Raw genomic sequence first — 16036 nt, forward strand, 5'->3', positions numbered from 1 at the left:
CTTCCGGTAGCTGGGGTGGTGCGAGCGTTGTACTGCTTTTGCTTTAAAAATGGAAGATGGGATGTCACGGAGAGTGTGCGTCTCTGGAATGTTTGAATGAATGTGTTTTATTTTATTTTTGAGCGAGTGTGAGCATTTTTTTTTTTGGCCTAACTAATCCGCATGCTTGTCGCTGGTTACTGTCCTAACAGGGGGTGTCATTTGATCAAGTCAATAATCTGCTGATTGAACCTGCTCGAATAGAGGAGGAAGAGGTCTGTACCTTCACTTTCCTGTGCACTCTTTTGTCCTTCCTACTCATCCTAAATCCATGACGTAATCCAAGCCAATCATTTTAGGAACCCCATTACCATTCAGTGAGTGTAGCAGAACCTGAATGCCACTTTGTTTTCGTGAAATGCTGGGCAACGACAGAATAACATTACATTTTATACAGTTGTGAAGAATATAATTATATAAAAATTATGAATGGTTTGCTTAGCAACATAACTTTTTTGATGTGGTATTCTTGACATAGCTGTGTGGTTTGAGAGTCCCAGTCCTGCTTCATGTTCTGCCACATCTCCTGCCATCTTTTTGCTCCTGCTGCTTTGCCCTTTTTTTCCCTTGCTTGCCCGTGCTGTGTTGCCCTGCCTTGGACGGTCTAGTTAGGACATCGGCCTCCTTCATTTTGTTCTGAATATTCTGAAACACACTGAAACAGTAATTTAGCAGGGGTTCCAGAAGACATTTGTTTCTCCTATGAATGTATTCATCAGACTAAATTGTTTGTATTTTAAATATTTCAATACAGTGTGATATTGTGAAATACAGAGTTGGAATGCCACAGCATGGTCTTTTAGTCTTCTTTCCGTTGTGGATGTAGTACACGACTTTCTGTTTTTCTACTCGACTCCCTCCCATTTTGCATGGCTTGTATACAGTTTATTAGTTGTCTATTCCTTGTTTAGCCCACATTTTAAAGCCTCTCTGTACAAACATACTTGAATGCAACTGACGAGAGCTTCCAAAAGTGTGTATTTATATTTTGTCTGTAGTCTAAAGGCAGCTAAGTGATTATTGGCAAATTAGCTGTGCTCATCGCACAGTTGTTAAAATTAAAATCTAATCCATTCACATTGACAGTAAGATCTAAAAAATGCACTTAAACTGGGTTTAGACTCCAGACTATCTCTCCATGCATAAATTATGATCATCTCCTGGCAGGTGGATGGAGGCCATCTACATCCTCTGTCCATGCTGCTCAGTTCCATTCAGCTCTTTATATTGACTGTGTGTTGACTCCTCCTCCTCACCTTGCAGCACACCTTAACCATCCTGCGCCAAACAGGCGGCCTCGGCATCAGCATCGCCGGCGGGAAAGGATCAACGCCATACAAGGGGGATGATGAGGTCAGACCATTTCCTAGATAATGGCAATAATCCAACAGATCTGAGAGTACTAATAATAAATTTTTTATTGGATTGTTGCTGCAGGGGATTTTCATCTCAAGAGTTTCAGAGGATGGTCCTGCAGCTAAAGCAGGAGTCAAAGTGGGAGACAAACTACTAGAGGTACACATCCAATGCACTCAAATGGGCCACATTTCACAGTAAAATTGGTGATCGACCAATTATTGGCGCCGATATTTGGCATTTTAACGTATATCGTATCAGCCTTTTTTTTTCGGAATCAGACTTTTTTTTATTTTTTTTACAACTACAAAAGAACTACACCAGCAGATACATTATATACACATATGATCGCAGTATTTAGTATTAAAAAAAAGTAATTAGTAATAACTGCTCAGGCACTAGCCCATTTGCCGTAAATGCAAAAAGTTACCTTTTTACTAAAGCCCAATTATTATTATTTTGATTCATTAATGAAGAAAAAAACCTCTCATTGTCAGTATCCATCCATTAATTTTCTACCGTTTGTCCAATTCTGCCTAAATATGTTTTGATATCTGATGGGGCATTTTATTGAGTTCTTGTGATAATTGTTCTACGGTCTGCTTTCACTGTGGCGCTCCCACGGCCACCCCCCCTTTGGCTCCTTCCTGCAGGGGTGGTGTTCTACATTATGTGTCCTCTTGTTTGTTCTCCTCTACTTACCTGTACCCGTCAAAACCTCTAAAAAATTTTGCCGGGATATCCCATTTTGGCTTTCTTTCCTGGCGTCTTCCCATTCTCGTTTTGTTTGTTTTCGCTACTACAGAGATCAAGTCGCTCGACAAACCTCCGTGCGCAACACTCGCAGCGTGGGCTCGTTAAAGCAGCGCTGTGAGTTTCATGTTCCGTGACTCTTAATCAAAATACGCAACAGATATGGATGACAAATAGGAGACTTATTGTATAAGTACAGAAGAGCAGACAGTAGCTCACACATTCTCATACTTTCTGTAACATCCAGGAATATATTATGTCAGCCAGCTTTAAAAATGTCTCAAGTATAAGCTACGTAAAGGAGCCCAAAATTGTTTTTATTTAAATGTCCGCAATATTTCAGGGTTCCTCACAAGGAAACCTTATAGTGTTTTTTAAATCTATGAACAGCTATAAAATTGAGTAGATTAGTTTTTGTGATGTAGAGAAATCCCATATTTTCACCTATTTTCCCAGAAGATTTCCCATATTTTGAAATGCAAATATCGATGCTCCTTTTTGACACACGTAAGAAAGGTGTTAGTGAAATTTTCTGATGTTTTTTGGTGCTATATTTACCCCAACATTAGCGCCGCATAAATGATTATGTTGCTACCAGTCCAACGTTTCTTAGAAAAAGTTGTCCAGCTGTTTACTAACATATGCTAGTCATGTTTAGCAAACTTTTACTGCAAATAAATACATGCTCTAAATATTGGTTATTGGCCTCCTTGACAACTAATAATCGGTATCGGCCCAGTAACAAACATAATGGTCGCGCTCTAAATAAGATGTTAATTCATGTAAACTTTCTGGCCCAGGTGAACGCTGTAGACCTTCACGAGGCTGAGCATCACACTGCCGTGGAAGCGCTCCGCAGCTCTGGTACGGCCGTATCCATGACGGTGTTGCGCGAGCGCATGGTGGAGCCGGAGAACGCCATCACCACCACACCGCTGAGGCCGGAAGATGACTACTTCCCACGGGAGAGACGCAGCAGCGGGCTAGCTTTCAATGTGGAGGATGGTCACAAGAGTGGGCCTCTACAGCGGCTTTCCACCTGTCTTAATCGAAATGACAAAGGGCTGGGATTCAGCATCGCTGGGGGCAAGGGCTCCACTCCCTACCGCACAGGGGACACAGTGAGACACATTTTGAGTTATTTTGGGTCCAAATAACATCTGTTCAAATCATTTTTAAAATGACATATGTATGACCCCTTAACGCTGGTTAAATGAATGCTGTTTTGTTAGCCTATTTGCTTAATCAATATTGACCACAACACACACAATTTCTAAAAGTTCTATTTGTGTCAGTTGTGGTCGGAAAGCCCGGTCATGGAGTGTTTGCCATAACTCTTTCAGTCTTTCAGCTGTGCCTATTCTGGCCACAGCGTTTCTGCGTCATCGCCGTGGTGAACGGAGATATGAATAGCGTGCCTCGGACACATGATAGGTTCACTGTAAAGCGGACGGGCAGTGAAGCGTATATTTGGGCCAGTGTGCATCACTCCCCTTGAAACTGGCCTCAGCTCACACAGCACAGAGGAGAGCGCGTTTATGATTTAGGCGGGTCTGGCTGTAAGTCAAAATGTTTTTGGGAAAGGATGCAGTGACTTGATGTTGCGGTTGCTCCATGGAAGCGTTGCTGTGCACTTTGCTCATGCATGTGTTGACACTTTCTGTTTTCCGTGGAACTGAGCAGAGAGTTTTTGCTTGAGTTTCGTATTTGATTTGGTGAAAAACATATTCTGAAATCGGTCAGTTCAACTTTGATGCATAAAGATGGACACTCTTAAGATCTTCTCATCAATTCACAACTTATTTAGAAGTGAATTGTGGTGGGAAAAATAAAGTCAACTTCCATTTACTTTGTTTTCAGGGAATTTACATCTCTCGCATTGCAGAGGGGGGAGCAGCCCACAGGGACAGCACGCTACGCGTTGGTGACAGGGTCATCTCTGTGAGTAGTTTTCTCTCCAAGTTACCAGAGTTGAACTAATCAGGCCTCACTTTACAATTTTAACATCTTTTGACAAGCGACTTAATGTATTTATATATCCTGGCATTAGATGCTGCAACTTAGTCATGAGGCTGACTGATAATGTGTTTTTAATTTATTTAGTTTTCAAACTAATGCAAAATACAAAGAGTTAAAGGCTTCACAGGAATACCTCTTAACATTGTGTTGGGCCGTTGTTTGTGAGAATGGTGTGTTTCTAAACACTCATCTCAATTAAAATAATGTATATAAAGCATTTGCTATAATGTCATGCCTTGGGATAACATTTCCTGGCTTATTTGCATTGACTCTTTGTTCCTCATGCTGTTTCTCATTTTCCTGATTCATTCTTTCCACCTCCTGCTGCATGCTTACTATTGCATTACCGCATTGCCTCGTGGGGTGTTGGTACGGTGTCGGGGGGTGGTGGTGGTGGGGGTGGCCTGAGCCTGTCACTGCTGCTGACATGGTAGACACATGTGTTACCATAGCAGCGGACCAGTGGTAGCGGTGGTAAGGGATGATACTGTCAGGCCAGCGCTGACCTCTGCTTGTCACATGGGACCATTTTTTTTAAAGACTGCATGCCTGAAAGCTTACCACTGTTACCAAAAAAACTTGGTGCTTTCTGCTGCTTGCCTTTGTGTATTTGAGATCAGATTTTTTGGGGAGTTTCATGCTCATACTGGTTTTTACATACATAAAGGCAAGATGCAAACAATAAGATATACAGTATTTATCTCTAACAATGATGATGGCAAGGCTCCTGCTTTCCTGTTGCCTTTCCAATCACTTGGCACCCCGCTACCCTCTTTTCTTCTGGCCCTCTAATCCAGAGAGCAGTTAGAGCTCTCTATTGCACTCACTTTGGCACACCGTGCCAATGATAGAACCGGTTGTTGTTATTGTAAATCCAGATCAATGGTGTAGACATGACAGAGGCCAGACATGACCAGGCAGTAGCGCTCCTTACTGGCACCTCACCCACAATCGCCCTCCTGGTGGAGCGAGACCCCAACGCACCACGTTCGCCGGGTCTGTCCCGGCAGCGAGCCCACTCCCCTCCGCCCCCAGAACCCTCGGACTCTCCGGACCAGGAAGAAGAGGGCCTTCCCGGAAACCAACTAGGCCAGGTGGATGAGTATCCCATCGAGGTAAGAGACCAAACCACCTGTAATTGCACGTTTACTCTTGAATCTCATTGAGTTATACCACGTCTTCCTATTTGGCTCTTGTACTATAATTGCTGCTGTCCATTTCCAGAGAGAATCCATGGTATGGTGATTTTTAAAACAATGGAGTTTACAGCAACCCCAATATTGTACTTTTTTCACTTTTTAGCGGAAACAAATGTGCAGTAACAAGTGATCAATGTACGTTTAGCTTGACTAACATTTTATTTAAAAAAGTTATAAATACAATTCTATAAATACCTTTTATTCTATTTTATATACCAAAATATATCTTGCAAAAATCATGTAAAATCAAGAATCGATTCTGAATCGAATCATCACTCCAAAAATTGGACTCGAATTGTAATGTGCCCCAAGATTCCCACCTTTAGTACTCGTATACATCCCTAGCCCTGGGTCAATAAAGTTTGGGAAACACCGCTTTAGTAAATTTGTACCTTTTAAACACCATAAAAAAAAGAATAATTCACTTAACAGGAAGTGACTTTGGTCAAGTCGGGCGGTCCTCTCGGCCTGAGCATCGTGGGAGGCAGTGACCACGCGAGCCACCCTTTTGGCATCAACGAACCTGGAGTGTTCATCTCAAAGGTATCCCAACAAATAAGTAATTTCCTGTGTTGCCTCCTGTAGACGATGCATTCCCCTCCACCACAGGTGATTCCTCACGGCCTGGCGTGTCAGAGTGGGTTGCGTGTGGGCGACAGGATACTAGAGGTGAACGCTATCGACCTGCGTCACGCCACGCACCAAGAGGCTGTCCGTGCGCTGCTGGCCAACAAGCAGGAGATCCAAATGCTGGTACGCAGGGACCCTTCGCCGCCTGGCATGCAGGTTAGTTTGTCCACAGAACATATCAAAGTGCAAAGAAAAATCTTGTGATGCTGATGCAGTGATTTGCGGTGTTACAGGAAGTTGTAATCCATAAGCAGCCTGGGGAGAAGCTTGGCATCAGTATACGCGGTGGAGCCAAAGGTCACGCCGGAAACCCTTTTGACCCAACGGATGAGGGCATCTTTATATCTAAGGTAGCATCCGTGTTGACGTATATTTTGGTCGAGTTTATTAGCTAGACTTCCTAAATTCACGTTCAAACAGGTGAGCTCAAGTGGCGCTGCTGCACGAGACGGCCGATTACAAGTGGGCATGCGCATCCTGGAGGTGAACAACCATAGCCTGCTGGGCATGACGCACACAGAGGCTGTGCGGGTACTCCGGGCCATTGGCGACTCCTTGGTGATGCTGGTGTGTGACGGCTTCGACCCGCGCAACGTGACTATTGTTGAGGTGGGTCTAAGTGACGAGCATTATGTCTGTATTGAATTTTACTCAATGCCAAGTTGCTAAACATCTTGTGTTTTATCTCCAGCCATCTCCTGGCATCATCGCAAACCCTTTTGCAACAGGCATCGTCCGTAAGAACAGTATGGAGAGTATCTCTTCTATAGACCGAGACCTGAGCCCAGAGGAGATGGACATCATACAAAAGGTACAATCGCAAATCACACACACGATTTTTCCAAATGTGTTTCGGGAAATATCTAGTTTGCATAGAAGGAAGTCATTAGCATGCAATGCAACAGTATTCGCTAGCCATCAACATACCAGGAAACACTTTGCCGTGTTTGTAATCGCATCAGCCAAGTTGACGCGTGAATCAAATGTTTTGTTCAGCGGTTTTGTCGCACCACAGCAATTCCCCGTTAGCGGGAGTTTTACTGCCTCCACTCATGCATCAGAGCACTCGAAAGCGCCAGTGTGGCCGTTTATTTTGTCCGGTCTGCCCACACAAACCCCCAAAGTGGCGGCCTCTAGATTTAATGGAGCTGCCATTGTTTCCCCGGCTTACTTAAAGCAGCAGTAAGGATGCTGAATGTTGCTCTTCTCCAGGAGTCTGAGATGGTGCGAGAGACTTCGCAGTGGGAGAAAGAAGAGATGGAGAAAGTGGTAAGTTACAAATTTAAAAGAGCAGATAGTTACTACCAAATATTAGTGTTAGTCCACACAAGGTGACTGTAGTCCCTACTTCTGCACCCTACTGGGTGTTGTTTGACAGCTATTCCTGTAATGTTCCACCTTGCATGCGTATTCGGCTCCCATAGCGAATGATAAGTGAACGAATGATTCTATACTTTTCTTTCCCCTCTCTTTTTTTCTCAACTCCCGCTCTCTATCCTTTTGACGTGTATGGTGCAATCACTCCATCTCCGCCGCTTTTTCATGTGTCTGCTGTTCTTTCACCCCCCTCCATTGCATCTACGTGTGTGTGTGCCTTTTCCCTCTGCATTCTACTCCTTCCTTTCTCGTGAAGGAGCGTATGCGTTTGGAGCGAGAGGAGGCAACTCGCCTGCTTGAAGAGGAGACTGAGGTGAGATACTCCTCCATGCTGGTTCCGCCAAACTCCGATCCATCACAAACAGGCCCCCCTCCCCTGCCCCCACTGGAGTTCACCATGTTCACTGTGGAAAAATAGTAGCTCCCACTAAGACAAAGACGTAATACAGGGGGTTCCAAACTGTTTTGTATCGAAGCCAGCGCACTGAAAAGTCAAAAGATTTGGTGGCCATTTAGATATTGTTACTTTTGTAAACATGCTAAAGCTAACCCATGTAGGTATGCTATACAACAAGCCTGAAACTGCACTTTTTGGGGAATTTTGCCTGTCATTCACAATACTTCGTAAGACAAGAACACATCTTTTTTTATTCATTGTAATTTGTAATACACAGCTAATACAAGATATCCAACATTGCAACTAATAGGGGTCATTTAATGCACCAATAAAGCACTTGAAAAAAACTTCCAAAAACCACCAACTATACTCCATTAACATCTCGTAACCTGCATATTAACCAAGCATTAGCGATATTATTGTTGTATGCGCTAACGCAGAGGAAATACTTTTAGCGGTTCTGTGATCACAGAGACGCAACTAGTTTATGCAGCTATTTATATACTGAGCTGCTGCTGCATTGCCTCTGAGTTAGTAAAAGTTTGCTAGTTATAAATCATGCCACTCACCGGCAACTTAGACTCGAAGATTGCAAGTAAGACATGAAAAGACAGTCCTTTGCACCCACCTTTATTTAAAAAAAAAAAAAAAAAAAAAAAAAAAAAACTGCGTCAGAATTATGATTACCGTATTTTCCGCACTATGAGGCGCACCGGATTATAAGGCGCACCTTCAATGAATGGCCTATTTTAAAACTTTGTTCATATATAAGCCGCACCGCATTATAAGGTGCACAGAATAGACGCTACAGTAGAGGCTGGGGTTACGTTATGCATCCATTAGATGGAGCTGCGCTAAAGGGAATGTCAACAAAACAAATAGTGATTGTACTGACACTTCTACTTGCTGCTCTCTGTTCATCAACCCACTGTTCGAGTTTGTCCTCCAACTGTAGCCATCTCGCTTTGTTCCCTCTGAAACTCTGTTTAGTCTTCTTTACTTGGCGCAGGTCATCATGTTGCTTCCTCCACTTCCGCACCATTGATTCGTTAATGTTAAATTCTCGCTGCTGCTCTATTCCCGTGTTCTACTGCGTGACTGATCGCTTTGAGTTTAAACTCTGCGTCGTAAGCGTGTCACTTAATAGGAGCCATTTTTGGGTCTTTACATGAAGTTTGGGTCTCGCAACTACGGTTAGCAGCCGCCGACTTCATTTTCCCCCGTAGAAGAGGAAGTGCTTCTTCTACGGTAAGCAGCCGTAGAAGGGGGAAAATGAAGTCGGCGTAGGTACCGTAGTTGCGAGACCTGTTGTGGCTCAATATTGGTCCATATATAAGGCGCACCGGATTATAAGGCGCACTGTCAGCTTTTGAGGAAATTGGAGGTTTTTAGGTGCGCCTTATAGTGCAGAAAAATACGGTAATTTCACTAAAGCTGGATCTGCTTATCACTTATTTTCTAAAGCTTGTAGCTCATGCTCCCTATACTCAGGCTCAAAAATACAAGGTTCTGGATCATCATTTGTCCCAAAGTAGTCTTTGATGGCTCTCATGAAGTATGCCATGTTTAGTGGTAGTAGTTGTTGTTGTTGAAGGAAATAGTGAAAGTTGTGATGCATTTGTGAAATTATTGCTTGAAATTAGCAAATACCTAAATATTACATGTTGTTATGAATGTGCCTGTTACTAAAGTACACTGTATACTTATACTTGCTGTATACTTACAGCAAGTATATAAAACCTGAATGGATTTTTTTTTTTTAGGTTTTTAAGTGCTTTATTGCCGCAATAGAGCAAATCCCATTACCTCCATTGTTAACCACCTTATACTTTCTGTATATTAATATTTAGAATGCTTTTTTTTTATAAATGACAAGTGTGCTTGTCTCATAAAAAAGGATTGTGAATGATGGGCAACATTTCTTTTTAAAGTGCAGTTCCCCTTTAAGAGTTGCGATGGACTATGACTTGACAGGCCAGGGCTTTTAGGTCATTTGCTCACGCTGCTCGATTTAACTCTCAATCAATTGGGATTTTGTGGGATGACCACTGTTAGACCAAGAAGGAACACCCTGACTGCGTGTTTTAATGTGTGTTATAGGCGACAAAGCGTGTTATTAGGATTAACATTTTCCCCTTACATTTTGCCATTAGTGCTCTTTTTTTCTAGTTTGCAGTAAATAAATAAGCTGTGCCACACTTTGGACACCCTTTATGTAATGGAACATACTGTAGGCCATTTACATGCGAGCATGTTATTAAAATTGTGTTACAATTATTTGTTGAATCAGCAGTGCTTTACTTTGTAATGTGTTTTTCTTTAGAACATTGGCACTGGACCTTTAAAGCTGGACTATAAAACCCTGGCAGCACTACCCACAACCAGCTTGCAGAGGATCAATAGGGTAAGGCTCCCTACGGTCTTTTCTCTATGATCCTGTGTATGTAAGTGAGAAAAGCTTACTGTATGTGTGTCTGAAACTATTGACCCCGTATCCTTGGTGGATGGGATACCTTTTTTGTTAGAGCTAGATTTGAAATGGCCTTCATCTATATGTTCTGTCATCTTGAGTCAACCATTTGCTCCTCGGGGAGCAGGACTTTTAACTCTTGGGTCTTTGCGTGTAACACGGCTGATGTCCAACTTTGGATGCATACCGATTCCAAGGCCACATTTCCTTTGGATAACCAGTGACTGATTGCAAAGTTTAATAACCACGTGGAGCTCATCTTAAGGAGATAAAATGTATGCATCAGAAGAAGGTTTAAAGGAGAAGACGCATGGCTTCCGTGAAAAGGAGCTGTCATGTTTGGGGGAAGGGGACAGCTGCCCACTATCACGCAGCCTCTGTGATATTTTAAACCTCTGAAGTGGACTGAAGCCCCCGTGGGTGGGTGGAGTGGAGTGCCAGACAGTTGGGAAGGGTGTTGTCTCAGTTCTTAAAGGACTTGCTCTGACTATACAGGACGATCCAGACAGACATCCTACAGTAAGTATAAAGATGCTGGACAGGAAAGATTTCTAAATACTATTTCTTTTTTTATTATTTGATTTTAGATTTATTTGATTATATTCTAATTTATAATATAATAATATTATTGTAGTTAAACATGTGTTTTTTAAGTAATTCAATACAATTTGTTTTCCAACAATATCAAATAGGATACAAGCAGGGCTGTTGGAGTGACTGAGAAAAAAATGTAATGCTCCCAATGCGACTGTTAAATATCTTACGGTCTACATTTGCCGCTCGCATAAAATTTGAACTTTCTGTTCGTTTTCTGTGTCCCACATTTTTTCGTATGTGTTAACTCGGTACGTTCGTATGCTCGCTATTCCGTCACGCACCTTAAAGCCAGCTGTCACCCGCCCCTCACCCAGTTTGTGCCAGGTGTCAAAAGGGCAGTCATTCACATTCTGTCCCACTGACCCGAATCCTCTATTCTTACTTGGTCATCAAGGTGATGCTTCAGAGCGTGGCTATTATGCATAGACTATTAATATACACACCACTATATGGACAAAAGTCTGTTAACATATTTGCATTTTATCAACCAGGGTTTTCCTATACCCTCCTGAGAACTAGCATCCTCTTTAGTGGCAATTTGTGGTTTGTAAGGCTATTTTTAAAAAAAAAAGGGTCATTCAGATCCGACAAAAGGAATAAAACAAAATCAATGTCCACTGCAGAGGACGCTGGTTCTCAGGAGGTTGTAGTCATTTCCTCAAGGACACTGGTTCTCAAAAGGGCATAGTAATACCTCTTGAGGTACTTGAAAGCACTTCAAGGACTAATGGGATTAAAAAAAGAAAGATATATACAGTGGGGTAAGTATTTGATCACCTTATGATTTATTAAGTTTGGCCCAATCCAAAGATATAAACAAGACATAATTTTTATGGTATTGTAATAGAAAGGGACATAATGTAAAAAGAACAATATCAAGTTTATAAATTAATTGGCATGGAAGAACACATCTTCATTATTTGCACAAATAGTTATTCATAATTAAGTTATTTATTTGTTTAAAAGTAATTATTAATGTATTTTATTTACAAATCATTCAAAGAAAAGCAGATGAGCACTGTTTTTGAACTGTAATAAATTACATACTGATGCTGTCATGTTGCGTTTTATATCTTTGTTTTTTGTCAACCAAAAATATATTTCGCTGCTTAGGAAGTACAAAAAAAAATACGGGGTGTACTTTACTGAAAAAAGGTTGAGAACTATTTCTATAGAACGTTACTTTTGTCCGTGTAGTATATGTATAACCTTCTAAAATAACATCTACTGCAGTGGGCTTTTGTGCATAACAGAGATATTTTTTTCTGAAAAGAAATGGACCAAAAATAAATGTTCACAGCAGAAGACGCTGGTTCTCAGGAAGATATGGTACGGTATATTTCAGATATAATTTTAAAACACAGACGTGTAAAGCTAAACTTAAAGCAACAGTTCTGCCTTCACTCACTGGAGGTGCCGTAATGTCTCGCTGCCCTGATAATTTGGTTATTTAGGGCGGTTGTCTTAAGGGGGCCTCGGCTGCAGTTATGTGATCGTTAGTCTTGTTTTCAGAAAGTCTTGAATGACAAGTAGTGGGAAACTTCCCTCGTAAGCTTTAGGAATTATTTAGTGACATGAGTAAATCACTTCAGCAGTTAAAAAGCTTGCATGTCAAGTGTGTATTTATAGAAACACAATGTTGGATTTTTTTGATTCTGCTCTTTTCTCAAATTACACAACCTCTAAAACACTGAATTATTTTCAGGACATCCTATAATCCTCCTTTTTTTATCTATTTCATCACTTTCTCATTTTAATGTCTTCCTGTTCAGTTCTCTTCCTCTGTAAGTCTGACCACCCCCATGGAGGCCACCCTGCAGGCCCAGTACGGAGCCCCGTTAGAGGCCCTGGGTTTCGGTTTAAGCCACCCCTCGAACCACCACATGGATCTGGTGTCCTCTTCCCCCAGTCCGATTATAGAACACGGATCCCGGTTCTCCCCTAATGGACTCTCCAACACGGACAGTGTCAGTTCAGTCACTTTGTCAGTATTATCCGAGGAGGAGGAATGCCTGGTGGATTCTCAGTCCATCTGCTTCAAGGAAAACCCTTTTTTGGTGGCAAACCGCAAAGGCAAGGGCCTACCGCCTGGCGAGCGGATCCTATCGGGTCCGCCAGTGGGCTACGGGAAGCAGGGCCAGCTGCAGCCTTGGTTGTTCAGCAAGGCAAGGCATTTGCTTGAGTGTGGTTTGGAGCCGGCATGTTGTGTGACCGCACACCGCTTGTTGTTTATATCACTGGATTCCCTAGGAGCGGGATTATGGGCTATTCATCTGGACTAAATGTTAGTTTCCATAGCCTTTTTATTTTTTACACTGTATGGCACAACGTTAGATGGTACATACTTGATGGCATTTTTTGAGCTGTATGTTACTAGCATTTGAACCAGTGCATGCTTTGCAGTAGTTCACTTTGTTCACGATTGAGGTATTTCTGTGCACAGTCAGGGAAGGCTGGAATGTCTGTACCAACAGCTGCGGTGGAGGTCACAAATCAGGAAGGATTGTATTGTGAGACACAAAAAAAGTGCATGATGCAGACTCATCTTAAATCACTGTGTATTACTGTACTGATACTATTGTGTTATCTCTAAGGATTGGAGTGAGCTCAGGGGTTGGTAATAACTTATAATGCCAATAGATATGTTCGGTTTTTAAACCGAGTCACGGCAGCATGATGATAATTTTGTTAAAAACGGACCAATTTTATTTGCATAACTGACTGCTATTTCATGATTTGCAAGCTGCCATATATCTGGTTGACCTCGATCAAAGTTCTCAAATACTGTGTTTTAAAATTGACCCATGTGCACTTATCATACATGTCCTATGTAGTCCCTTAGCATACTTTCATTCCATGCGTTACTAATGTGTGTTTATCTTGCAGACACCTTCTTCTGAGTACACCAGGACAGACAGTCCAGTCAGAGATGCATCTTACTCTCCCACCATCCAACCGGTGAGCATCATCATTAGCACTGCATTAAGTCACCATCTGCTTGCACATCACATGGCAGCTTAAATTCCTCCTTTCCATAAGTTACTTTGACTACATAGGAAACTTTTGCTCCTACCCCACTTAGCCCAGTCACCACTCTTCCAACAGCTCCCTGTGTTCTGGCAGGGAGACCCGCTTCGTAAGTGGTGCTTGAAAGCCCTCCTTGCTCTGACCTGGATGACTTGTTTGGTTATTTATTAAAAAAACCTGTTCAGCTACCAGTCTGAGAAGCATGGAGCTGCTTTAAATGTGGCTATAATAACCTAATGCTTTGCAAAGCTTAGACTGGATGCTTCTACTCTAGATCAGGGATGTCCAAAGTGCGGCTCAAAGGCCATTTTGGGCCCACAGCTTGTTTTTTTCAATTGGCCTTCTGCATATTGTAATTATAAAATAATTAATTATTAAGACATTCTATTACATATTACACAGATGTGTTCTGTCACCTCTAACACAAAGCTGAGATGTTGGTGTTTGTTCAATTAACATACAGGTGAAACTCAAAACATTAGAATATTCTGCAAAGGTTTGTTTATTCCAGCAATTAGATTAACAGGGTGAAACTGATAAATGACATAAGATCATTACATGCAACTCAATATATTTCAAGCATTTTTATTTAATATAATGTTGATGATTAATGGCTTACAGCTTATTCAAAACTCAAATTTGAAAATCTCATAAAATTTGGGATTTTCAAAACCTGTAAACCAGGGGTCTCAGACACGCGGCCCGCCGGCCAATTGCGGCCCGGGAGACGTTATTTTGCGGCCCGCACCTTAATATGAAAATTTAATGTTAATGCGGCCCGCGAGTTTTATATGAATGGCGCTTGACAGCGTCATACTTGCCAACCCTCCCGATCTTTCCGGGAGACTCCCGAATTTCAGGGCAACCATTCTCTCGAATGTCTGCCGATTTTCACCCAAACAACAATATTAAGGGTGTGCCGTGATGGCACTGCCTTTAGCGCCCTCTACAACCTGTACAAACAGCGTGCCAGCCCAGTCACATGTTGTGTTTGGCTTCTGTACACACACGTAAGTGACTGCAAGAAATACTTGATCAACAGCCACAAAGGTCACACTGAGGGTAGCCGTATAAACAACTTTAATACTGTTAAAAATATGCGCCACACTGTGAACCCACACCAAACAAGAATGACAAACACATTTCGGGAGAACATCCACACCGTAACACAACATAAACACAACAGTACAAATACCCAGAATCCCATGCAGCCCTAACTCTTCCGGGCTACAATATACACCCCTGGCGGGGTTTGGTGGTAGCAGGGGTGTATATTGTAGCCCGGAAGAGTTAGGGCTGCAAGGTGTTCTGGGTATTTGTTCAGTTGTGTTTTTGTTGTCTTACGGTGCGGATGTTCTCCTGAAATGTGTTTGTCATTCTTGTTTGGTGTGGGTTCACAGTGTGGCGCATATTTGTAACAGTGATAAAGTTGTTTATATGGCCACCCTCAGTGTGACCTGTATTGCTGTTGATCAAGTATGTCTGGCAGTCACTTACGTGTGTCTGCAGAAGCCTCATACAACATCTGACTGGGCCGGCACGCTGTTTGTATGGTGAAAAAGCGGACCCGACGACAGGTTGTAGAGGACGTTAAAGGCAGTGCTATCACGGCACGCCCTTAATATTGTTGTCCGGGTGAAAATCGGGACAAATTCGGGAGAATGGTTGCCCTGGGAGATTGTCGGGAGGGGCACTGAAATTCGTGAGTCTCCCGGAAAAATCGTGAGGGTTGGCAAGTATGTTGCTAGGGTGGGATAGCCATTCAAAGAAAGTGAATTCAATAAAAAGTGCATGTTAGATTTTTTTAAGAAATCTTTTCTTGCGGCCCAGCTTCACCCAGTTTCTGCATCCAGTGGCCCCCAGGTAAATTGAGTTTGAGACCCCTGCTGTAAACAATGATCATCAAAATTATAACAAAGACTTGACATATCTCACTTTGCATATATTGAGTTTATATCACATATTAGTTTCACATTTGAAGTTCAATTTCTGACATTAATTAACTTTTGCATGATATTCAAATTTTTTGCGTTTCACCAGAATATTGACCTACCGTAATTTCCGGACTATAAGCCGCTACTTTTTCCCCTCGTTCTGGTCCCTGCGGCTTATACAAGGGTGCGGCTTATTTACGGCCTGTTCTTCTCCGACACCGACGAAGAGGATTTCGGT

The 16036-nt window shown here is 42.2% G+C and overlaps 1 protein-coding gene across 7 annotated transcripts in view; it reads left to right on the plus strand.

The window, feature by feature from the left end:
* LOC133630098 (protein scribble homolog) overlaps window positions 1-16036 on the plus strand; it is a 75117-nt gene that overhangs the window by 42113 nt on the left and 16968 nt on the right. For 5 of the 7 annotated variants that reach the window (XM_062021393.1, XM_062021392.1, XM_062021394.1 and 2 more), the window contains exons 16-30: window positions 192-254; window positions 1303-1392; window positions 1477-1554; window positions 2949-3269; window positions 4009-4089; window positions 5046-5282; window positions 5799-5909; window positions 5976-6152; window positions 6230-6346; window positions 6417-6605; window positions 6688-6807; window positions 7209-7265; window positions 7630-7686; window positions 10094-10174; window positions 13724-13795. In XM_062021393.1, the coding sequence (XP_061877377.1) occupies window positions 192-254; window positions 1303-1392; window positions 1477-1554; window positions 2949-3269; window positions 4009-4089; window positions 5046-5282; window positions 5799-5909; window positions 5976-6152; window positions 6230-6346; window positions 6417-6605; window positions 6688-6807; window positions 7209-7265; window positions 7630-7686; window positions 10094-10174; window positions 13724-13795 (1851 nt within the window). Of the gene's footprint in view, window positions 1-191; window positions 255-1302; window positions 1393-1476; window positions 1555-2948; window positions 3270-4008; window positions 4090-5045; window positions 5283-5798; window positions 5910-5975; window positions 6153-6229; window positions 6347-6416; window positions 6606-6687; window positions 6808-7208; window positions 7266-7629; window positions 7687-10093; window positions 10175-12609; window positions 13003-13723; window positions 13796-16036 lie in introns of all 7 variants that reach the window. The other 2 variants (XM_062021399.1, XM_062021398.1) reach the window with 2 other exon arrangements.

Source organism: Entelurus aequoreus, linkage group LG15 (genome assembly GCF_033978785.1).
Source record: "Entelurus aequoreus isolate RoL-2023_Sb linkage group LG15, RoL_Eaeq_v1.1, whole genome shotgun sequence".
Classification (NCBI taxonomy): Eukaryota; Metazoa; Chordata; class Actinopteri; order Syngnathiformes; family Syngnathidae; genus Entelurus; species Entelurus aequoreus.